General features: G+C 31.9%; 1 protein-coding gene across 5 annotated transcripts in view; it reads right to left on the reverse strand.

The window, feature by feature from the left end:
* LOC106880693 (uncharacterized) overlaps positions 1 to 27,525 on the reverse strand; it is a 550,491-nt gene that overhangs the window by 91,395 nt on the left and 431,571 nt on the right. For all 5 annotated transcript variants that reach the window (XM_089349496.1, XM_052966175.2, XM_052966174.2 and 2 more), the window contains 2 exons: positions 19,813 to 19,966; positions 12,203 to 12,383 (listed from right to left, as the gene is read on the reverse strand). In XM_089349496.1, the coding sequence (XP_089205622.1) occupies positions 12,203 to 12,383; positions 19,813 to 19,966 (335 nt within the window). The remainder of the gene's footprint in view (positions 1 to 12,202; positions 12,384 to 19,812; positions 19,967 to 27,525) is intronic.

The raw sequence follows: 27,525 nt of genomic DNA on the forward strand, positions 1-27,525 counted from the left end.
TTTATTATTCTCTCTATTTTTCCAAAATTTATATCGTGAATTTTATATAGCAGAAGAAGGAATATAAGTATTTTGCAAGGAAATATAAATTCATAACGAAAGTTCTATAAAAGGATATTTGTGTATATTATTCAGTTGTGTTGTACTGATATATTTTGTAAAATGATGTAAAGATAATATATAACCATTCACTACATAATTGGAAAACAAATAAATGAGAATGTGAAATATTTCTAGATACAGGGTGTAGAACATTGAAGAAACACAAAAATGAAAACAAAAAAAAAAAAATTATACAAGCACACAGACACAGAAATATATAAACAGAAATAATTATATTGACAGTCACGTAGGATCTAAGTCACGTCCTCTTCTTAAAACCAACCAACTAATTATAAATGTGTGCGTATGCATATGTCTCATATATATATATATATATATATATATATATATATATATATATACACATCCACATACAAAAACACATATAAATATATATACATATATGTATACACACACACAGATATAAATACATATACATATATATTCATAAACTCACATACGCATTCGCATACTCACAAATAATACACACATACTGTGTATTACTATGCATATCTTAGTTTTAGAATAGGCAGACTACATCCCTACTTGTAAGTGATGAATTAAAGGTTTGGCAACAAGGCGGTCATCTGGTCATAAAACAATGCCTCAGGAGAATTGCCCAGTCAATGCCAGCATACTAAAAGCGGATGTAAAATACTGATTATATATAAACACACTCACATGTGTGTGTGTGTGTGCATGCATGCACATCTGTTTGTATCTATCTATCTATATCATTGTCATCATCATTGTGGTTTATCATCAACTCTCGCATGGTTGTGTGGGTGAGACAGAGTGTTTATTAAGACAGATTTTCTAGGGCCTGATGCCCTTCCTGTTGCAAACCCTCACTTATTTCCTAGCAAGGTAACATTTTCCAGACATGTTTTACATTGAAGACTGGAAATAAGCAACATTGCTTGTATGATGGTGATGCTCATTTACAGCCATTGCTTGATGTCAACACAAGGCCACACATAGGGCTTCTTTCAGTTTCCAGTTATGAAATCCACTCAAAAGACTTTGATGGGACCAGGACCATATTACTAAATGTGCCATGTAGTGGGAGTGAATAATAGACTAAAACTTGCATAATTTCTTTAGATGCATATGTTTTTAAGTCTCAAAGATCTTGAAAATGCTAAATATAAAAATGGGGGTGTATGCCCTTCCCCCTTCTGAAACCCTCCAGCCTTGCCCTCCCTCTTGAAACACTTTTTCAGATGCATGTTATGCATGTTTGTGAAGAATAATCTCATGTTTAAAACAAACATCTGAAAAGAAAAAAAAAAACTTTTTGAAAGAAGTCAAAATTGAAAGATTACCAAAAGTTGGGTCGTGTGACAGATTTAACCCTTCTTTCCCAAAAATAAACCTTTTCTTTTTTTTTCAGATTTGTAATCTTTGATGCTTAAAACACACACAAAAAACACCCAAGCTGATGTCACATAAAAACCATTCAATACACTCTGTAAAGTGGTTAGCATTAAAAAGGGCATCCAGCTGTAGAACCATTTCATGGCAGACAGTTGGATCCTGGTGCAGCTCTCTAGCTGGCCAGCTTCTATCAAACCGTCCAACCCATGCCAGCATGATAAACAGATGTTAAATGATGATGAATCTCTCTCTCTCTCTCTCTCTATATATATATATATATACCTGTATTAGCATATTACATTACAATAACATATACATATGTTATCTATACTCATTTATTGGTTTTCTTGTCATGTGTCTATGGCCACATTATGTCACCACCCTCTAAGTTTTTGAGTTGATCATATTGATCTCAATAGTTATTTCTGTCTACTACTTATTCTAATGATTTCTATTTATTGAATACCTAATTAATCTTTAATATAAAGGAGTGCAACACAGGTTTTCAGTGGTAAATACATGTACAGGCAGAGGCATAGAGACACAAACATATGTTATATATAGGTGCAGAAGTGGCTGTGTGATAAGGCGATAGGAAGTTTGCTTCCTATTCAGAGGGTTCTGGGTTCAGTCCCACTTTGGGCAAGTGTCTTGTACTATAAACTGTGAGTGGATTTGGATGACAGAAAGTGAAAGAATATCTTCTTAATGGTGTCGAGAATGATGAAAACGTTTTGAAAACTGCATAGGCCTCTGAGCAGGAATCATCAAGCTTTTGACAAAATTTGATGAAGATTCTCAGTTCAACTTTCTCTGTCATGGTCAAAGCGATGATCACATGCTACACCCCTTCCTTTCAAGCACTGCTGTAAACAGCGGAAGTGAGCTAGAATATTAAAACTTAGTGCACATGCACACCAGAGTTCAAGGTCAATATGTGCCAAGTGGCTTCACTCTGCACACTTTAGCTTCATTACTATGGCAACAGTCTGTATACTTACTGATCAGATCACATATATGAAATTCATTGTTATATCATAATAATGAACTTGTTGCATAATGGTCAAGTGCATTACAACTTAAAAAACAAGAGACAAAGGTATCTATCTGTCTGTCTGTCTATCTATCTATCTATCTCCCTGTGTATGTGAGTTATTTTGTCCTTCCCTCATTCTCCAGGTACTGTCTTACAGTCACCTTTAATTATTATTAAAATTACAAGGGTGATGTTAAATATATTTCTCATTCTATTTAAATTTTGAGTTTTGGCTTCCTAGTTGGTTATTGTTTTTATATTAAATATGCCTGTATTCCAAGAGTAAGCTCAAACACACACACACAAACGTGTACATGTATGTTTGAAAACATGCAAAGAAACGAGGATGTCAGTGTGTATTATCTTGAAGTATTATTTAACATATGTGTGTATTCACCCGTATGTTATCACATTTCTTTTAACTATGTAATATATATGCATGTTGATTTATATACACAAATGAAAATATTAATTTATTCCAATGCATGCATATTTATGTCAAATATAGCTATGAATTTCTAGTTATTGAATATAAATTTATAAATGAAGTGAGGTCATTCTAACTTAATTACTAGCTTCTCCTGAAATTCTCAATATAGATTTGAAAAGGAAATAGAAATCAGAATACAGATTTGAAAAGGAAATGGAAAAGAAATCTATATTCAATAGGGATTTTCTGTTTCTGGTATTATAATATTCATAGTGTTTTGCTGTAAGTGATTTGTGTAGTGAAATGAGGCAAGGAAGCAGTTTGATGTACCATGTTTGATAGCATAAAAGACACACAAGTTTATATTAAAAACATCACACTTTCAGTAGAGCAGATTCAGGGGAATAAATGTTTTAGTGCATTAATTCATGAAATATAGGTTCAAATTTGCATATAGGACCAGGGGTAATTTTTGGAGACCCTATTTTAGGAAAAAGTATGTCTCTAACAGGTGCAGACATAGCTGTGTGGGAAAAAGTTTGCTTCTCAACCACATAGTCTCAGGCTCAGTTCCACTGCCTGGCACTTTGGGCAAGTGTATTCTACTATAGTCTTCGGCCAACAAAGTCTTGTGAGTAGATTTGATAGATGGAAACTAAAAGAAGCCTATTGTATATATTTGTGTGTCTTTGTTTGTTTCCAATTCATGTTTGATGATCAGTTTTGGTGTGTTTATGCCCCTATAACTTCTTAGTTTAGGAAAAGAGATCAAGTGAATAAGGAACAGGTTTAAAAAAATAAATAAGTACTGGAGTCAATCCATTCAACTAAAAATACATCAAGACAGTGCCCCATGGCCACAGTCTAATGCCTGAAACAAGTAAAAGATAGAAGATAATATGCCATCAAATAAACATCTATCTCCCTTACAGTAGGACACCTGTTCCTGTCCCTCTGGGTCTTCTCTTGTAATTACCTGGTGACCTCACTAGTGCCGGTGTCACATAAAAAGCGCTCAGTACACACCATAAGGTGGTTGGGTCATCCAACTGCAGAAACCATGCCAAAGTAGACATTGCAAGCTGGTGCAGTCCCCTAGCATGCCAGCTGCTGTTGAACTGTTCAATCCATGCCAGTATGGAAAATGGACATAACATGATGATGTACGGCACAGCAAGACAACCATTTTCTCAAGCACATTGACTTTAAAGAACGATCAGTGGAAATTAAAAACAAAACAAAACAATCTCAGAAGTGAAGAAGTAAAGATTAACCACAGAAAGAGCATCCAGTCATAGAATGCTGCCAACATCAGAATAGAAGTGGATATAAAAATCATGATGATGATGATGATGATAACTCAAACGTATATAAACATCAAATAAATTTACATGTGTATGCTTAATGAACATACATTTAGCTTCATTGTGCAGACAGAACTTCATGGTTAAGCCACAAATCTTTCGCTCTTTTTTCTCTCTCTGCACACACTAATTTTCCTGATTTTTATCAGCTTATCAGGAGTAAGTAATCAATTGATCTAGAGAGAGAGAGAGAGAGAGAGAGAGAGAGAGAAAGAAAGAGGGAGAGAGAGAGAAAGTTGCTTATAGTTACACATTACTAATGCTATGAACAACAACAGCATTACTTTTGCTCATTTACATATCAGAACACTTGGTGGTAATGCATATTAATTAACTAAAGCACTGACTGAGCATGCCTGTTCATTATTTATATATATATATATATATTGATGTGTGTATATGCACAAACACACACACACATATGTAAGTGTGTGTGTGTGTGTATAGTTTGTTGGTAACTGCTCAACATACAACTATGTAAATGATTAAGTAGCTAGCTTACACATTGTCTACCAAATGTTACAATAGTAAAGAAACCAGATGACCAACACATCATAGCCTATTCATGACATTACAGAGTTGTTCAGTGAGACCATATTTCACATAAAATTTCATATCAAATTAGATTATCAAGATCTCACTAATACATCTATCAATTTATCATATAAAATATTGGATATTCTCAATCACCTATTCCACAAGTCTTGTTTGATATTTCAAACTTTTATGTAAGTAAGAAATTATCTGTTGGATCACGATATTTCCAAGTGAATACTATTCTGATATTATGATATTGGCTGGAGTGTATGCAGTTAATAAAATAGTGATTTCTTAAACTTAATTAGTTTATTTCACTGAATATTTCAAAATATTAATTATTTCACTTTACATATACAAGTGATGAAATATTTTAGAAAGTTGTGACTTTCTTAACTATTTCAACTTGAGATTAGAAGGTGAAGAATAAATAATAAAAAAAAAAAATTTGTTTGAAATGCTGAGAAAATATGTTTTACATTAATTCATACATTTTATACACACACTCACATATATATGTAGGGATGTATCTACGCATGTGTGTGTATATATATATATGTGTGTGTGTGTGTGTGTGTATGTATGTATGTATATATATATATATATATATATATATATATATATATATATATATATATATATATATATATATATATCAAATTTCATTTTTAATCATGAGAAAAGAGTTAAAGAAAAAATATTGCTTCATTGAATGAGCAATGCAGATTTTATCCAATTTGAATGTCTGCAAAGAAAGATTATAAATTTAAATATATTCATTAATTCTGAATAGAGAATTGCCAAATCCACTGAGTTTGACTTTGAATTTCATCTCTCTGGGGTCAATAAAATAGCTACCAGCAATATACTGCGATAGATTTTATTGATTATGTTCCTTTCCTACACTACAGGGTCTTGTTCATAAAGGAAGAAATCGATAATAATGAACTTAATGTTGTAGTTGAGAACCCTTGAGACAGAATCACCTGTTGAAACAAGGTAGGACTGGGTAATGGAAGATGAGGTAGAGAAGAAAACTACATGTATTTAGCTTAGTTTAGTTTAAAATGGTATTTATTGGGTTGGCAAGAAAGTAATTTCAGTTTTTTAGTGTGAAATAAAAGTCATTTTTGTTCATACAAAGAATGAACTGTAATCAATTATATATTTTTCATTTTGATCGATGACCTTTTGCCATTTTTCTGGCAACTTTATGATTCTGTGCTCACAGAACTTCTGGTCCTTATTCAGCTGAACACTGAAGCAAGTGTGATTGCAGGTCATCATCATTATTGAAAGTTTACCATTCAAAGAATTTTGAAAACTTCGAAATAAATGGTAATCTGATGGTGCAAGGTCAGGGCTATATGGTAGATGTGACATCACTTCCCAACCAAGTTGCAATAATTTTTCACAAGTTAGTAAAGACGTGTGTGGACTAGCGTTGTCATGGTGGAACACAATTCCTTTATGATTTGCCAATTCTAGCCATTTTGCATTAATTGCTTCCTCTAGTTTCATTAGTTGTTGACAGTAAACATCTGAATTGATTGTTTGCTTCCTTGGAATCAGCTCAAGATACACAACACCTTTGTAATCCCACCAAATTGACAGCTTGACCTTTTTTTTTTTGATGCAATTCAGCTTTCAATGTGGTTTGTGCTGGTTCATTATGCTTGGACCATGATAATTTTCAATTGATGTTATTGTAGACAATCCATTTTCCATCACCAGTGATGATTCATTTCAAAAAAAGGTCAATTTCATTGCATTTGAAATACATATCGCAAATATTGATTTGTTGTATTATTAAGTGAATCTCTTTCAATTTATGTGGAACCCAAATATCGAGCTTCTTAATGAGTCCAAGACATTTTAAGTGATTTTTAATTGTTGTGTGTGATACATTTAACCTCTCTGCAATCTCTTACACAGTTATATAACAATCAGATTCAATTATGGCTTTGATTCGATCATCATCAACTTCAATAGGTCGACCAGAATACTGTTCATCTTTGAGTGAAAAATCTCCAGAACAGAATTTTTAAAACCATTTCTGACATGTGTGATCTGTTAAGCAACCAACACTGTAATCTTCACATATCTTTTTGTGAGCCTTAGTAGCTTTCTTGTCTTTTCAGAAATAAAAAAGCAAATATGGCAAAAATGTTCGTTTTTGCACTCCATGTTAAAATTGACACTGAACTAACAGCTGTAAACAAAATTATGTGCAATTTGCTTCTAAAGGAAGCTAAAAGTAACGGCTATCAAATGTCAAAAGGAAAAAAATAACATTGACAAAAGTCATTAAAAAAATTTCGAAAAATGAAATTACTTTCTTGCCAATTCAATAGTTAGCAATCTCAGTAAAACATAGGCAGGCAGTTGGTAGTTGTGAAATCCGAAAAGTTAAACAAATAACATAACAGAGAAAGAGCATAACAAGTTGTAGAGTAAGCTAAGGAAAAATTTATCTAACACTTAGATGAATTTTAATAAAATTTAGTTTGAAATTTGTCTTTGCATTGTGGATAGGAAATCACATTATATAAATAATATCCTGGCTTTCATCATTTCCTTACTATATAGAAAGGTAAGAGGTATTCAATGACATATTATATTCAGGACATGAAGAAACCAAGCCTTTCTTTTGTAGTTTTGTTTTTACACTCCAATAATATTACAGAACATTATTAGGTAAAATTTATAATAAGGGATGCATTTGAAATGGTTCAAAGACAGAAACAGAGAAGAGAAACCTTTTCATGTGGTAGAATGATGAGAGATGTATTAACTTGGTTGAGCAGTGATCAAGGGATATGCTAACTTGGTTATACAGAAGTGGTAAAGTCTGTGTGGAGTCTGGATTTACAATTTAAACTTAGGCCAAATGTATTTGGTAACATCCAATATGTTAGCTAAGAATAGGATAGGTGAGTGTGTACAACTGATACAGACACTTCAGGATAGAGAATATTTTGGTGTCTACATTAATGGTGGCTGTAAGTGTAAGAGAACTTATATTTATTAAAATCACCATGGATGATGATTTCAGAGATGCAAAGTGAGATAAATACACAGGAGGATAAGATACAAGTGAACAACTGCTTTTAGTTGATAGAATACTAAAGATGACAGATGTATTTGGAAGAATGCATTAAAAATAGACAAGTCAGAAATATTTTTGTTATTGTCAAGATAAGGAAGAGTAAATCTTTACATATGCATAAATATCAGATTTAAAATGAAATTCAGACTACAGAGTTGTGTAAGAGTTAGAAGATGAAAAATTTGCGCAACAGAAAAGAATATTATGTGTAGTCTAAGGTGATGGTCATTATTGAAAATCACAGATAGAATTTTCTTTTTTCTTTTCTTGATTATTTTTGAAGAAATTAAATATGAATATGAGCCCCCACCTCCCATAAATGATTGTAGGCAGAAGGAAATAAGAAACCAAAGCTCATTGATCTGTGTGAATATCCCAGTTAATCCTTTGTTACTATATTTCTCTAGAGAGACATTGCCTGTGTTTAAATTAATTTTGAAAAATGTTGTCATTAATCTGTTGTTTGGAATATAAATTAACATGGAATTTTGAGAGAGTGAAATTCAGATTACTTTAAAATGGGGAATTTGTATCCTAGAATCAAGGGTAGTTTGAGACAGATTGATACAAAAAACCAATGGTTCGTGATATCCTGTACTCGAAGAAGAGGGTCATTATAATTGGGTTCAGGCACTTAAAATATCAGGTAGTTGGCATCTGAAAATAAACCTTTTCAACTAGAATCCTTTAAAAATCAATATCTCTACTAAAGAGAAGGTGTAGCTAGAAGTCATGTGTTGACATAGCTAGCTTCAGATCGGCACTTTAGTCTGATGCTCACAGTATAATAAACTCTTTGGAAGATATCCAACAGCTTGGAGATGATGTTAAATGTAATAAATATCACAACAATTTTTTTAATGCCATGATATGGCTGCAATCCAATGATTGAAATAAGTAAAAGAGTAACATAGAGTAATGAAGTAACTAGATGATTATTATGTTTTAATGCTGGTCTCAATATTATGGTGTAAAAGTGATCAAACTGAGTGTTGCTTCTTAGAAAATGCACAGACTCAACATGAACTCATACTGTATCATAAATGACTAGAACTATGAAGGATGTATACTCCAATAATTCTTGAAGATTAATTCAACACAGCCTGTCATACTTGGTTAAAAAATAAATTCTGGAAAAGTACTGAAGAATGCAAACCATTTATTATTTTAGAAATTTTGCTTCAACTAAAAGCACATTCTAATACAATCTGTCAAGTATTCATTTTTTATTTTATTTAAATTTCAAATATGGTATAACTTTGTTATTTAAACAAACCTAAACATGTATGTAAAGAATACTATCTTACCATATCCAAAATAACTTCAGATATAATATCAAGAGCTAACCTTTTATGTATAAGAGTCGAAAAAGTCTTGCAAAGTACTTCAGATAATTATTTTTGATGCAGTTTGTTTGAAAATTGGATTTTTTCATAAAGTTATTTAATTTTCTCCAAATCTTGAATTATAGCAGTTTTCTCATATTGTAATTAACAGAATTTTCTATTAGATTTTTACAGTTTGAACTTTTTCCTGTTTTCTTCTTCAAAGTTATTATTATAAGTTTTACTAGAACACACGCAATGCATGTATTTTTTTTGGAATTATCGCAAGTTATTTGCATGTTCAATTTTTGTTGATAATTATTTTTATTTTAATTGTTTTCTTTTTTTTTTTAAATTCTTATTGCCAGTCATGATACAATAGAAACTATACACAAAATTCATGGTAAATGTCAATCTAGAGATAGAAGTTAAAGTTATCAGTAAATCACTGAAGGAGTTCGGCTTTTTTTATGGCATGCCAATTATATTTTACAGATGAAGGAAATAAAATATAAAAATATTTGATTTCATTTGCTGAAACAATATCATTTTTTAAGGTCAACTTAAATTTTAATCAATTTGTTGCATGAGAAAAACACAACAACAAACACATAAAAACATTATTGTAAATAATAACATTAAAAAAGTGTCATTCCTTTGACTAACTCAGTTTCTGTAACATTAAGCAGATGGGAAAATATTGCTGCTGCTGCTGCTACTACTACTACTTATTATTATTATTATTGTGTGAGAGAGCAGCACACATCATCACGGTGATGCTAGGGCCCAATATACCCACCAGGACTACCTGTTTGATAAGGGTACACCAGGTATATGCATCACAACAATATAGAGACTTCATATCAAGGTAAATAGCACATGACCTTGCAGGCAGGGCCCAGTTAGAATTTTCTTCTGAGCCCATCCTGCTCAAAATGCTTAGCGACCTTTCGTCTGTCTTTACGTTCTGAGTTTGAATTCCGCCGAGTTGCTTGTCATCCTTTTGGGGTTGATAAAATAAGTACCAGTTGAACACTGGGGCTGATGTAATTGACTCATCCTCTCCCCCAAAATTGTTGCCCTTGTGGCAAAATTTGAAACCATTATTATTATTATTATTATTATTATTATTATTATTATTAGAAACAAAACAGAAAAAACATTATCTATCATGGGTAGAAACACAAATTAATTAAGACATGAATTCACAATCTATGAGCCTGTAGTCTAATATATCTACAATGATATTTCATTCCAAATTAAGCTTGTGCTAATAGCTCTGTTTGTTTAGCATTCTTAGTATTCATACTTCGGGAGGTTTAACTTAATGCACATAAAAAAAAAAAAATTACTAAGTAAAAGAAGAATTTAATCTATCATATCAAGTGATATTGTGCAATGATTATGTATTTTTACATAATATGAAATAATGAGATTTTGTGAATAAGCTCCTTTTGGCTCGGAGAAAATAGGGAATTACATCATTTAGTTTCTTTTCAAAGCAGGTGTAAACCTTAGGGATAATAACATACCAGATAAAGATAATGAAATGTAGCTGAACACTTGACTTTTTGGTATACTCATTAATACAGCATTATGTTGTTTGTGAGAATATTTTCTGTAGAAGCATAGATGTATGAGGAGACAGGATAATGACAGTCATTTAAATAAATGTCTGAAGTTAGTGGTTGAAATAATCAGATAAGTCATTGGTCAAGAAATGTTCATAATCATGTTCATAATGTATTGCAAAAATCTCAATAAAGAAATCAAGCTAAAGTTAACATTATAAAAATAAAAAAAGTACAAAAAACCAAAAAACATATGGTTGTTAAAGTAGAGAGCCTGTGGCATATTATTTAACTTATTTTAGTCTTTTCTGATAAAGAAAAAAAATTGATACAATTCTGAGTTTATGGTTGTGTGGTTAGTATCAAAAGAGCCACCTAGACAAATTTCCTTCATCAAAATAGTATAAAAATGATAAAATTCACAAAACAGCTGAGCCGATTGCTAGTATAATCATCACTATTGATAAATAATATATATATATATATATATATATACAAAAATGTATGTGTGTGAGTGTGTACTATTTTAAGAGAGTTAAAATATTTTGAGGATATTTTAATTTAGCTCATCACATAATCTGCAAAAGTTTTTTTGTTTTTTAGTTATTATTATAATTATTATTATTATTATTATTATTATTATTATTATTATTATTATTATTATGTAATTTCTTTCGTGGATCTCAATTTGTCAGACTGAAAAACTTAACTTACTGATCAATAACAGTAAAAAAGAAAAAGAGATATGAAATTTATTTTATATCTATGTTTTAGTTATAAATATTTATCAGCAAGTCAGAATAATGATTTACACTTGAAAGAGAAACTCCTTTTTCAAAAAGAACTTCAGAATCAATTTAAAAAAATAAAAATTTAAAAATTCATAGCTGTATTATCCTTTCTCTAGTCCTGATTAACAAAGATACAATATATTCTGTCTGGTTTACAGATAGAAATATACCATCTAGAATTTTCCAGATTTCTTTTTTGAGATTTTTCTTTCTTTTTCGCAGTAACTTTCAACAAAATGTTCATCCCTTTTTACTAATGCATTAAGATAAATGTTTGAGAATAAATTATTTCATTGATTTTTTTTTTCTTACTGTCTATCAAAGACAGTCTAAAGTCAAGAGACTATGCTAAATAAAACTAAAAATATTTTACATTTATTCTGTACAAGATATTCTTTTATAGTTGCTGTATTCAAATGATCAATCTATATTTTCCCTCAGGGAAATCGCCTTAAATAACCCAATGTCAGAGATTAAAAGTACAGTAATAATAAGGTAGAAAAAAGTAAAGTTACTTTGAAAGAATGCAAAGCATGGATATGTGAAGTGAAGAAACTTACTTTTGACAAATCCAGAGGATCTCTGCTGTTCATCATTTTATTGCGTGCAATCATATACACGCCTCGGGAATGAAGATGATCTTTTAGAAGACGGTGGTACTCAGTAAATTCTTTGCCAACTTCAGCAATAGCCCCAATTTGCAGCCAGTTCATAGCCAAAAATAATTTTTCGTATACATATCTGGGAAAAAATTTTTAAATTTAAATTAAAATGTATTGGATAAACTTTGTGATTTAACATGAGTACAAGTCTATTTAAAACCAACAAAAAGCTTATGGTGGAAATTGTTTGGGCAACATTGATTATGCAGTTAATATTTAAGACATTTTAATGCAACCTCCATGAGTGAGACACACACACATACAATTAATGTTCCTACTTCAATGAGAAAAATGAATTTAACAAAAAAATATTGAATTTTTTGAAATTCAATATGTAACTAGCTTTATTCATACAAAAATCAAAGAAAATAAATTGAGTTTTACTAGAAGATATATAGGCAAGCTGATAATTTTTCATATGAAGAGTTTAATAATTGGTTCAGAGTTGTTTACTTACAAAGAATTACTACAATATGTTTTTAACAACACTAAATAGGCAGTGTTTACATGTAAGTAAATTCTGGTGGAAAAATAATTTATATTGATATGTGGTCACATTTCCCATAATTAAACACACACACAAATAGATTTTTCACTTAACTACTAAAAACATTTTGATTAACAGTCTCTTCAATTATGGTGAAAATTATTTTTCTCCAGTCAATGATCTTAAGCCACAAGGAATCTCAGTTTCATTTCAATACACATTTCTTTTTATCTTAAATGAATACCTTTTGATAAATTTTTCTAACACAAATCTAATTAAAATCCATAATACAAGGGAATAAAAAAAGTCTACAGACATAATCAGTGAATGATGGAAAAAGTAATCAGTTCTTTATTATAGTATAATTAAAGTATAATCCACAAAGACCTCTATATACTTGTCTGAGTTAAAATGATTATAACAACAGAACACAAAGAGTGACTGTTTAGATAGGTTGGTCTAGATGTGAAAGCAGTATTTCATTAAATGATTCTTAGCAAAGAAGACAAATCCAACAGTTTTTGTGTAATTTTCATAATATGTGTGGTGAGACCTAAACAAAGAGAGCTGGGTATTGTTAAACTTAGCATCTGTAAAGTTATTAGGCTTTTAATTGTAAGTGTTAATCAAATAAAACAAGGATTCACTTTGAATGTTTGTAACATTAAATGTTAATAAGTTATAACACAATAGAGTTTTGAGCTTCAGCACAAGACCAGAAATTTAGGGGCAAGTATTTATTACTTGATTCATATTTATGAAAGGATGAAAGACAAATTTGACAATTTGGGATATGAACTTAGACTGTAGAGGGATATAACTAAATACCACACTGAATTTTTGTCCAATACTGTACCAATTCTGTGATCACATTTCCATAATAATAATTCTTTCTACTAAGTGCACAGGGCCTGAAATTTTGAGGAGAGATGCTAGTTGATTACATTAGCTACAGTGCTCAATTGGTACTGTAATGTTTTGGCCCCAAAAGGATGAAAGGCAAAGTTGAAACTGGGATGTAAAGTCAGAAGAAATGTTGCTAAGCGTTTTGTGTTAACAATTCTGTCAGCTCAATGCCTTACACTGGCATAATAATAATAATAGCAATAATAATTTTGGTTTGAAGTTTTGGCACAAGGCCAGCAATTTCGGAGGAGGAGTAGGTCCATCACATCGACTCCCATACTCAATTATTACTTATTTTATCAACCCCACGAAAGGATGGATAGCAAAGTCAACCTTGGCAAAATTTGAACACAGAATGTAAAAACAGATGAAAATAATAATGATGATGATGATGATGATGATAGTAATAATAATGATACTACTAATAATCATTTGACACCAGTTATATGAGCATGGCAGACAGAGAAATAGCTGGGATTATATGGAAAAATGTAAACTAGAAATTTTCATTGAATTCTTATGAAATATGATATGATAAAAAAACTGTATTGCAATGAAATAGTCTTCAATGAGTAAACTACACAAGGATTAAAAGAATTGATAAAAGTGTAGTTTACACTTTGATATATAAAGGAAGATGTAGTTGAAAAGATCAGCGTATTGATTATTATCAAACCAAATAATACTTGATGTGAAGAATGTAGAAGTGTAATGTGATGGTAGGAAAACAAGAAGAGTAAATTTCATAATAGAAAGCTAAAACCATTTTGAAATAACAGAAGATCTAACATACCAGGTAGTTGGTAAGAATAAGTTAAAAGTTTAAGATAAGAAGGGAATAAATACAATTCTCTGGGAAAAAGAAGAAAATGAGAAATTCTAGAGGAATGATAATGAAATATATTTAAAAAGAAATTAGGTATTTTAAAGTAAAATAAATGGGAATGGGAATGTGGGAATATAATAAAAGAGTTGGATAAAGAATGACAGAGCAAGTGAAATAGATTCTCTTCATGCAAAATCTATTGCTAGAGAATGAAGAAGAAAGAAGAAAAAATTACAGATAATGGAACATCTTTGTGAAGAGAACTGGTAATTCGTGAGAATCAGTTAACCAATGATGTTTTTCAAAGAATAAACAAAACAAATTAAGCAGTGGGGTGTCTCGATAGATGGGAAGTGGGAACAGGAGAAAATAAAGAATAAAAAAATGGAAAAAGAAAACAAACAAGATACAAAACAAAACAAAAAAAAAACAGGAACGAAAATTACACAAGTATGATAATATGTCGACAAAGTAAAGATAAGATCTATCATCAAGAAACATAAGACTGCTGGCAGAAGAACAGTAATCTTTAAATTGAAAACAAAGAAGTAGCTTAAAAACATACAAGATATTTCAGATTGTGCTGAGAAAAATCTAAATTTCCCTCTATTAATTTCCTTCTTTCTTTCTTGAGTGCATGCTTAGGTTTGTGACTATGTGTATATGTGTAGGTGTTTCTAATGAATATTCCAGGATATCACTTGGTGTTGTGAATGATTGTCAATTTAAATAAAACCACATATGCAACACGTTTTAATTCTCTGACACTGGTTCAGAGCAACTATCTAATTATTGAGAGAGTTAAACTTTGGTGCAACAATATGGAATGCCTGATGCTTGGAAATCCTGTCAATGTAGCTTCATTATTCCTAGCTAAAGATATTATACTGCATGCACTTATATATGCACTCTCACACAAACACACACATAATCATAAATATATATGTATATAAACATATACACAGAGAAACACACTTACATGTTTACAAATATAGACATATGAACATAAACGTAGATATAGGCACACATATACAGGATACGTAAAGAGTAAATTTGTTCAATAAAATTGCCATTGGTTTCAACCATGGCCCCCAGATGACTTTGGAATCTCTTTAAACTCTTCTGGATGGTCTCCTTGTTTGAGTTGGTGAATGCTGCTATAATCCTTGCCCTCAGTTCATCTTTGGTGTTACAAGGAGTTTTGTTCATCTCTCACTCAGCTGCACCCCACACATAATAATCAAGGGTTTGTAGTCTGGAGAGTTAGGTGGCCAGATGTTAGGGGTGATGTGGTGGCAGAAATTGTCTGACAGCCATAGCTGGGTTCTCTTGCTTGTGTGGCATGATACAGTCCTCTTGCCAGAGTATAAGGTATTCCAGCAGTCATCCTCTTCACCCAGGGCAGCACTACCACCTCCAGGCACTTGATGTAGGCATCCATATTGAGTATGAGGTCGTATGAGAAGATGAATGGAGGCATAACATCATCATCACTAGTGATCACTCCAAACATGATGATGTTTGATTTTTATCACTCTTGCTACATGTCCTAAGATTGCACTGTCCTCAGATTGACATCCAAACACTCTGAAATATTTGTATTGGAGCTTCTGTCAAAAATACCAAGCAGTACAGTATGTCATTTCCAAATTTCTGACAAAGTGAATTGTGTCATGGTGCTGTTTTTTCACAGACAATGCCCAACTGACCCTACTATACTGTGTAGCCAACAAAATCAAAAACAAACAATGCACATACATGAAATTAAAAATATAAAAAGGCGACAATTTACCCATCACACCATGTGTATATACATACACACACAGGTATATACACCTACATAAATATATACACATATTCAGACATTTATATACATACATATGTATACACCTACCCCCACAGAATATTTTATTTAGCATGTGAAAACTTTGATCTTCCAAATAAGCATGTAATATAATAATTGCAATCATTTCTAACACAGATACAATATCTGAAATTTTGAAGGCAGTGTAATTAGATAATTAAATCAACCTCATGGGCTTAGAAGAAGTATTCTTGATAGGATTTGAACTCAGGTTACAAAAAGTCACAACAAATTCTGCAAGGCAATTTTTCAAGTGTTTTAATAATTTTGTCAACTTATTGCTCTCAATAGTTTTCAGTTTAGGCATAAGGCTAGCAATTTATGAAGACGGTTAGGCAATTAAATTGACCTTAGAGCTTCACTGGTACCTTATTTTATTCATCCCAGAAGGATGAAAGGCAAAGTTGACCTTGGCAGGATTTGATCTCAGGAAGTATAGGCAATAAGAAAATATTGTAAGGTGTGTTGACCTCTGCTTTACTGAATGTGCCAAATAATAATAATATTGATAATATATGCATAGATATACATTACCAATATATGTGTGGTGTGTATGCACTCACAAATACACACACACATAATAATAGCAAAGGCCACTAAATACTCAGAGTAAAAATAGCCTTCGAAATTGTCTTGAAATAGAACAGGATCAGTCATCTGAAACCCAGCAATCTGACAATAAACAAGTTTGCAGATAAAAATGCAAAGGCCATTTTGAAAAAAGATAATTGCCATAATATCCTCTTTTTGCTATACAGCAACTTTTTCCTTACAATGACTAAGTTGTGTTGTTATATGGTAATCCCAGTCAGGTTTGCTGCAACTATGACAGTAGATCATCAAAGATTAGGAGCAAAGTCATGCATTTCAGATATTTCAGAACATGGTTTAGCTGAATGGCGAAGTATAATTGACAGGGTATATTACAACTATTATTTTGTCTTCTTCAATAACTGAAGATTAATGATAGCTGCAGGTAAAATTAAGCCCAATGGATCTGACAGTTAAGGAGAATCATTATTTCTTAGGATTCATCATTGATGATGAATCTAAACTGACTATTGTTATATTGGGCATTCAGGTGTGTATATATACACTGAATCTAATTAGATGTTTGGCTTTTTGGTATCATGTGGATTGTAGCAGACAGCAACCATGAACGTTGTGAAGAAAGTTTGTTTTCAATTATGGGTGCAATATATAGATGTTTAAAGGTGGCGAGCTGGCAGAATTGTTAGCATGCTGGGCAAAATGCTTAGTGGTATTTCGTCTGTCTTTATGTTCTGAGTTCAAATTCCGCTGAGGTTGACTTTGCCTTTCTTCCTTTAGGGATCAATAAATTAAGTACCAGTTGTATAATGGGGTCGATCTTTGAGATTGAAATTCTAGATTATTCTGTTATATATGCTAACAGAACATATGCACTGTTTGTAAACTTGACAACAACACACACATATATATATGGATGTCCATTTATAGCCATACATTTGATTTTCTTGGCTGTGCTACACAAGCAGTGGTAGACTGGCCAGGTTGTCAGCTTTTCCGATGGCAAATGGACCCCTGCGCCATTAGAATCCATATATGGGGGCCCATCCCCTCAAGCTTGATAATTTTTTATTCACTCCTGAAAGAATGCATTAATTATTTCAGCTTGGTTGTGTTTGTAGATAGTTGGAAAGAATACCTTTAACAAAAAAAAAAAAAAATTAAATGATAGCATTGTAGTTGCTTAGTCTCCTGGCAACCAATATTTTCAGACCCAGTCTGCCACTGTACACAAGTGAATGAATACTTACAGTTAATAAAAGAGACTTCATACAACTTATTCTTTTACTCATGCTTAATGTTACAACCAAATCTCTTTTAGATAATTGCTTATTGTTTTCAAAACAAGAACAATATGAAAATGCTCTAAAAGAAACTTTGACAGGACACTCTTAAAAAAAAAACAGGCTGACCATGATTAAAACGGATTCATATGATGAATATCAACTCATATAATTTTAGATTAACAAAATAAACATTAATAAAATAATAATCCTTAAGAACAAGACCTGTGTTTATGGATAAAAAAATTTAATATATTTGTTTTAATATGTGTTAAAATTTTAATAATAATCATAATAATCCTTTCTACTGGAAGCACAAGGCCTCAAATTTAGGGGAAGGGATTAAGTTGATTACATCGACCCTAGTGTATAACTGGTACTTATTCCATCGACCCTGAAAGGATAAAAGGCAAAGTTGACTTCAGCAGAATTTGAACTCAGAATGTAGCAACGGGCAAAATACTGCTAAGCATTTTTGTCCAGTATTCTAACAATTCTGCCAGCTCACCACCTTTGTAGTAGTAGTAGTAGTAGTAGTAGTAGTAGTAATAATAATAATAATAATAATAAGAAGAAGAAGAAGAAGAAGAAGAAGAAATCCAAACTAAAACTAGAACAGCAACGGACCATGATAAAACGATGGCAAGAAAAGCCCCTACATGGTAAATACTGGGCTAAACTAAATGCGAAAGAAATAGACAGAGAAAAATCCCAGCAATGGCTGAGAAGCTCAGGACTCAAAGCAGAGACTGAAGGATTTTTAATTGCTGCACAAGACCAAAGCCTCCCCACCAGAAATTACCAAAAACACATAATGAAAAGAAATATAACAAGTAACTCTAGAATATGTGGAGATCGACAAGAAACAATAAATCATATTATCTCTGGCTGCCCAGTCCTGGCTAAGAAGGAATATATTCACAGACACGACAGAGCTGGGACCTATATACACTGGAAGCTATGCCAACATTATGGAATAGCAACAGAAAAAAGATGGTATAAACACACGCCAGAAAAGGTCACAGAAAACGAGAAAGCAACCATACTCTGGGATATGCCAATACACACAGATAGAGAAATTAAGGCAAATAGACCAGATATAGTTGTCAAAGATCATGAAGGAAAAAAATGCCTTCTAATTGATGTTTCAATACCAGCAGATGACAACGTTTCTCTAAAAGAAATGGAAAAACTTTCAAAATACAAAGACCTGGAAATAGAGATAACTCGAATGTGGAATCTAAAAACAGAAACAATTCCTATCATAGTAGGTGCCTTAGGTATAATAAAAAAAATATTCAGACAAATACATAACAAAAACACCAGGACTTACAAATATATATAACATACAGAAAATTGCACTACTGGGTACTGCACACATTCTACGCAAAACACTTTCAATACAGTAAACATAAGAGCACCACAGCAAACCACAGCACATACCCAAGGCGCACAGAGCTGCGCTCGGTAGTGAAGTGAAAGTACGTTATAAAAATAAAACTACTGAATAATAATAATAATAATAATAATAATAATAGTAGTGATAATTAGAATGAAAAACAAAAAGCTTATAAAGTCAGTCTGTCTACTCACCTATAATAATTGATGTGGGGTACTGTTCGAAAAAAATATGGGTACTTCTGCTTGTTGTTTAAAGAAGCAGCACCAGCACTGTAGCTGACGATTATCATATTAAAGTGTTTGCTAATGGCTGCAATTGGTTCAGCTTCATCAGTACAACCAGGACCTATAATAAAACATATTTGGTTACATTATGCACAATATAAAATGGAAGCTTTACAAACGTAGGTTGTATTTAACAGTTTTGTTTATGATGTCTTTGTAGAGTTAAGAACATTCAAAAAGGAAACTTCTGGAAGTGATATTTATTATTTCCATTTTGAAGAATAGCTTTAGAAGACTATTTTTGGTAGGACATGTCATAATGGCATTTGATCAGAGAAAATACTGAATCTATTAGCTCCGTATCAATAAGTGGGTTACTTGTTGTAAATTTATTTATTTATTTATTCATCCAAATGTTACAAATACAAATGTCAAAGTGATTTATTTACTTCCTGTTGCTTCTTCGCAATATCGAAGTCATGGTATTGAGTTATTATTAAAAAAAAAAGAAACAAACAAAACAAAAATTCCAACATTAAACACACAAAAGATGCCAATCTTCAAATGATCCTTTCAGCCATTTTGAAATATTTTTAAAATCACAGTCTCACTTAATGAATAATATCTGAAGACCATGTGAAATGTTAACAGTTAAGCTCTAGCTGTTTTTCTTTATCTTTTTTTTTTTAATTCTTTTCTCTCAGCCTAATCTTATTAAGAATTTTCAGTTCAATGGACCTCAGAAGGAAATTGTACACCAGAGCTGTTGCTTAAATTTAGCATGCGAAGATGCATCAAAAATCTGTAAATCTGCCAAGAGTTAATGCATCAGATCCTACACTGCATGTACTGTTATTAACTGGGATCTTCACATTGAATCAATGGGCTAGCTTGTTTTCTAAATAATGCACTAACTTATATAAATACAAAGAAAAGCACTTAAGCAACCAATCTGAATAAGATACAATGCTCTACATACACAATATTCATAATGCCTTTCTTGGCATTTACATTGTTAAACGTTAAAAATCTATTTTGGGAGAGTCTGTGGTATAAAATCAGACATCCCATTAATAACAGAATGAATGTCAGTTTTATTTTTAAGGTATTTTACTCCATCTAAGATTTACTTAAAATTCAATATGCTCTTAATTTATTGTTTTCTTTTTTGCAGGTTTTAACTATTTCATTTTCAACTAATAATTACATAAAATGCATTCATAATCCATGTTGTTTTCCAATTTTAAAGTTTCTAAATCATTGAACTGTATGGCTACTTGCAGGTAATATCTGACACACTTTATATTAATGTTCATGTTGTTTCTCATGAACTAGTCTTGACAGACATATAAAATGACCTTATATATATATATATATATATCTTTGATTTTCTCGTTCCTTGATCCTGTGGTTCTTTTAAATAAATGCTGTGCTGCTTTCTTATAGCAAAATTATGTCTTAGTTACATACCCACCAACTTTTCGTTTCATTTATGCAATATTCAAAAAGTTAGGAAAATATTATTAAAAATTGATTGATGAAATATTAGAGCTGTTTTGGTATTTACACTGCTTTTAATTAATCTATTCATCTTGTTTGAGTCTTTTATTCTTCTGTAAACAATACTGTACACTTAACTACACAATCTATTAGCAATATTTGTGAATAGCAATGAAGATTACATTATTCTGACTCCATTAAGTAGCAAACACTGTGACTAGTTCAGCAAGAAAATTTTTCACCACTAGTAATTTTGAAGAATAATATGAATTGTGTTATTAGAGCATTTTCCTTCCTTTGTTCTCCAAGAAATAACCAATATTGTTCGAGTTAAATTCATTTATGAATTTAAGTTTACAGCAACATTATTTTTGTAATTATTTTCCCTTATGGAGAATGCATTTCTAAAACAAGTAATAATTTTCGATTCAAAGCAACAGTGAACATTCTTAAAACTCAACGTTGTAAAATCAGTTGTTAAATGGGGTTTAGTTAAATGGAAAATTACATATATAATGAATTCTATTTTAGTGATAGAGTTGTAATACAATTATAAAAATATAAAAACAAGATATAGGAACTTCAACAATAAGAATTGGCAATGTTTAACAATGAGGAGGATGTATTTGGTCTTTGAAGAACTGTTAATTAAATTCTATCTTTAAAGTTACAAAAGTTTATTTCTAGTCTAAAATTTACCTCTCACATTCTGAAACTACATTAGGGGTATTGTTAGCAGCAACAGTCCAACTGGAGTTGTAGCAATACTCCAACTTACATAACATGGTACCATGTAACTACAAAACTCATTTATTCACTACAAAATTAAAAGAATAAACCCAAAAATCTTTTAAGAGGTAGAATTGTTAATAACACACAGATCATTTGTACACTTCCTTCTATAGCTCACAAATGAAAGACCAAGAAATTCCTTCCAACTTCACAAACCCAACAACATAAACACGTGCTTAACCCATTACCTACCAGTGATCTCACATGAGATCACTTAAAAATTACAAATTTCATAATTATCTGTCAATATTTACACATATCTAACCTTTTTGCTATATCTACTAGGTATATTTCTCTGATATTCAAATGAGGTTTGCTAATTTTTCACCCAATATCTCGCTTATTTCTATTTAAAATGTTATTTTGATCATTCCAGCGTGTTTCTAAGGCTGTTTTATGCTAGAAATCAAAGTTTCATAAAAAAATTCCAGTTAATAGAATTATGGGAGGTAATGGGTTAAGCTATCTCTGACTACAAAGAACCTTAGCACTAGCACAGTCAAGAATTACTGACAAGACAATGAAGATTAAGCAAACTCATAACTATATGTCCAATAATTGAAACTCATTTTCAATCAGAAATTAGCAGGCCTATTCTAGTTCACAACATCACAACATCAACTTAAAACAAATACAACAGTTGCACACTACCTCCAGTGTTATCTAAGTACTACAAGGATTTTCTTAAAGAGTTGATGTAATGTGATTTGGTACATGACAAAACTTTCTGAATTTTTGACATTTAAGTAAAGAGAATAGCAATAATTTTGAAAATTTTTCTTCTAGGCAGGAAAAGCATGGAAAAATGTTAGTAAAAAGAGTTTTCAAGAATTGTAGTAATTCTTTATATTTCAATGTTTTAATGGAGTATATTCTATAAAACATTGACAATTTTATTCATGGTATGCTGGGGGCTTGAAGTAGATAGAACCTGTGTGAGAGAGAAGCCTAGGAAGACTTGGAATGAAGTGAAGACTAACCTCAAGAAGCTGAATTTCAAGAAGAGAACCATGATAGTGACATGATGACTATTTTGCTATGCCTACACAGGTGGGTGTGCACTGGTAGGGCAACCATTGTAAACACAACAAAACAATCATTACCACTCTTTATCTTCTACTACATATATAAAGAGTTGTATGTTAGGTGTTTGCACCCAATCCTCTTATCATCATCATCATCATCATCGTTTAACGTCTGCTTTTCATGCTAGCATGGGTAGGACGATTTGAATGAGGACTGGTGAACCAGACGGCTGCACCAAGTGCCAGTAAGGTGACGCTGGTAATGATCATGCTCAAATGGTGCTATTTACGTGCCACTGGCACAGAAGCCAGACAGCTGCTCTGGCAATGATCACGCTCAGACAGTGCTGTTAGTGCTCCACTGGCACAGGTGCCAGGCATAGAATATGGTTCAAATACGATTTCGATTTCACTTGCCTCAACAGGTCTTCACAAGCAGAGTTTAATGTCCAATGAAGGAGAGGTTGGCATGGGTGCCAGTCGTTGAATTTGGTTCGATTTTGATTTCTCTTGGCTAACTCATTAATTATTACAATTAATTTTTACCCTTCATCATTACAATCACTTTGTCTCTCTTTACTTCCATCATGATGCCTATGGAATGAGGGCTGGCACTGAAACTGTCCCTACCCAGTACATTTTTAAATCACCCTCCGTGACTAAACATCATTCTATCCTTCATGTGACTCTTATTGTAACAGATTTATATTGTAATCCCATTATGCAGTTCAAGATGATTTCTATTTACCATTCTAACACAAATGAATGTGAAGCTAACTCAGCCTTTCTTACATTATTCCCTTCCCCTGCCACTCTTACCATAACCCACCTCTGTTGCTCTCCACGATACATATGTACTGCTATCCCTTCAAGCTTCTCAGACTGATTTTCTATTCAATTTCCTATCAACTACCAACAACCATCACCATATAGTTACGACTCTCTGTTCTCCTTTACCCCTCTACCATTCCATCACTCTGTTTCCTCATAGTACCTATTCACACTCTTGGTCATCCCTCACTTTCTTTCCGCATGTTTTGTCATATCTTTCTTGAAATGAACAGTGACTTCATAGAATAGAGAACTTCTTAGTCTTGTTAAGGACAATTGCAACCTTCCTAGTTTTGATGCCATGATAAAATATCCCTGTTGCACTCTATAAAGTGACTAGTTTTTGAATGGAAGCAATATGACATAAAGAAGGCTATTTAGTTTTGTCAAGGACAGAACTCAACAACTTCTTTAATGTTAATCACATGATAAAATGAACTCAGTACAGTTTGTAATGCATTCAGTGTTTGGAAGGGTATCCAGCACATACCAAAAAATGGGACATACAGGAGAAGTGTGGACAAATGGTATATCTACAGGATCAGCAATTCTGGATGAAAACCTGACATGAACCAGGATGTGTGTAGGTTGTTCTATTCATGATTTCCAGACTGAGTGGTGCATGGTGTTTTTGAGAAATACACTTCATTTCACATTACTCCAATTCATTCAGCAGTAAATGAGTGACAGAGTGGCATCATGTTCAGAGGCAATGTTGTGATCTCAGTCACTTTTATATCATGGAAACCAGGTGATTGCCCCTATGAGTCCTAGGACTTGAGGTAGTGATGTCCAGGGGTTGATGACCCATTCAACCCATACTAGCATGAAAAATGTAAACGACAAGAATGATGATTATAGTGCATTTGACTTGACATTTATGGGAAACACTACTCTTCAGGAAAATTCATTGCTAATTGAAAGAATATTAAAAATAAAGAATAATTTTTTTTTTAATTGAAAGGTAAAAAATTCTGTATGATTAAATCAAAGTTGAATATTTCTTTTTCTTAAAGACAGTTGTTCTTAAACTATAGGTCAAGATCCACCACGAGGAACATGTAAGAAAACTTTCATGGAGAAATTTGTTCAGTTTGGTTATTAGAGTATTTTGTTTATACATAAAACAATAAACTTAAAATACACATGCAAGAAAATTAGTCTACAAGATTTAAAATGCAAGGATGGAATTTAATCTGAATGAGAACAAAACAACAGCGAGATGGACTACCTGAGTTTCAGTTCTCGTTTAGTTCTTGTTTCATTCTCACATCTTATTTTCAGAGCAGTAAGGATTTAATGATTGCCATATAGAAATATTTGATGTTGATGCAAATGAGCATCTGCAAACAAGATGTTTCTATATTTTGTTATCAATAGGCGTAGGAGTGGCTGTGTGGTAAGTAGCTTGCTTAGCAACCACATGGTCCCGGGTTCAGTCCCACTGCGTGGCATCTTGGGCAAGTGTCTTCTACTATAGCCTCGGGCCAACGAAAGCCTTGTGAGTGGATTTGGTAGACGGAAACTGAAAGAAGCCTGTCATATATATGTATATATATATGTATGTGTGTATATGATTGTGTGTCTGTGTTTGTCACCCCAACATCGCTTGACAACTGATGCTGGTGTGTTTATGTCCCCGTAACTTAGCGGTTCGGCAAAAGAGACCGATAGAATAAGTACTAGGCTTCCAAAGAATAAGTCCTGGGGTCGATTTGCTCGACTAAAGGCGGTGCTCCAGCATGGCCACAGTCAAAAGACTGAAACAAGTAAAAGAGTAAAAGAGAATGTTTTTATATGTTGGATGAAATGAACTCTTGATTTTATAATGGTTTCAACATATTTGACATTGTGTCTGTTGTCTTAGGAAAAAGAAGTGTTTTGTGAACAGAGTAAAAATCATATAGTTATTGGTCTAGAAATATATTAAATGCAGATAGTGAGTTGTATTATTAAGTAGAGGCTTGTTGAGATAATCTAATTGTGATAAGTATGTACTTTACATATAATATCAACAAATAATGACAAAATTTCTCAATTTTCTAGGATAACTTTATATCACATAAAAATTAATTCAATAAATATTTAAACAAAATTTTAAATGTCTTAATTTTGAATTATTATAGAATTTAAATATTCATTAATAGAAATGCATCTTGAATAATATATGCTGGATATTGTTTTAAATTTTATTTTCAGAATGTTATTAGGAAGTGTACTGACGGTTGCTTCTGATTGGATCCTATGGAGGAGGTGCCTGAGGGCTCTACCCCAAAGACTATCCCAGGAATAATTGGAGGAGAAAATGAATGGAATGGATGGACGGAATATTAATTAACTTTTTATTATGTAAAATTGAAAATACTAGTCCAAGAATAAATCATTAAATCTGTCACAAGAATATGAGAGAAAATAAAGATGAATTAGCAGAGTAGTTCTTGCAGGTTCTGGAATCAGTAACAGGAATTGAAAAGCAAGTGAAATTATAGGGGTAGAAGAATCCCATATATAAAAAAGAAGTGCAATGAATCTGTTTTGCAAAAGGGATTTACTTCTGTGCCTAGCTATAAAGAACACTATCCAGTCTACTTAATTTGTAATGAATATTTAGTGACTGAAAATATGAAGCAGCAAAATCAGAAAGATATCTTCTTGCTACACATTTCCAATACAGATATGTCTTTCAGTATTCTTTGTTTTAAAGATTACTGAAACAGGTATTTTTTAAAATAATACATTGGTTTATGCAAAATATTTAAGAGAAACATTCATTTTTATAAGGTAGGAAATTAACAAAATAACTTGGGTTATTAATGGCAGATGGAATCATAGAAATTGCTCATGGAAAGACTGAAGAGAAATAAGGAAAATTCCACTAGCAATGTATGTAGTGTAAAAGAATTACAGAAGTAAGGAATAAACAATTTCTGCAATTCATTGAAAGAATTAAAAGAACTAAGGTGATTAAGTTGGATGAATTGACCAACATTACGAGTGCAGCTCAACTTTTGATATTTGTAAAATATTCAGATATTCATGTATAAACAGGGTACATAAGGATTAACTGTTTTATTGATCATTTGATGAAAAGACAACAGGAGAGGTTTTATCAAAGGAGACTGTTTTTTAAAGGAAGTAGATGTAGAATAAAATAACTGAGTTGATGTATGTACTGAGAGTACAACAAGAAAAAATATTAGGATCTTAAAGTTAAATTTGCATACAATGCATTGATAACATTTCCTTGTATGATTCATTAAATGGCATTAGAGGTTTAAAAAGTTCTTCAGATCTAAATGTGGTAATATAAAGTAATATAAGAAGCAATTAATTATTAATTTCCTTAAAATTCCTTCACTGAATAGCTGTTTTACAGTAAAACTAAGCCAGAATATGAGATATGAGTTCATTACATTTTTCCTGAATTCAGAAGTGTTAAAGGGATAAACTTTGAGACATCTAATTGACTGAAAATAACAATAAAAAGTAATCTCCACGAAAAAAAAAAAAAAACCAAATTACCCTCAAATTT

The sequence above is a fragment of the Octopus bimaculoides genome, chromosome 3, assembly GCF_046866305.1.
Source record: "Octopus bimaculoides isolate indiv1 chromosome 3, ASM4686630v1, whole genome shotgun sequence".
Classification (NCBI taxonomy): Eukaryota; Metazoa; Mollusca; class Cephalopoda; order Octopoda; family Octopodidae; genus Octopus; species Octopus bimaculoides.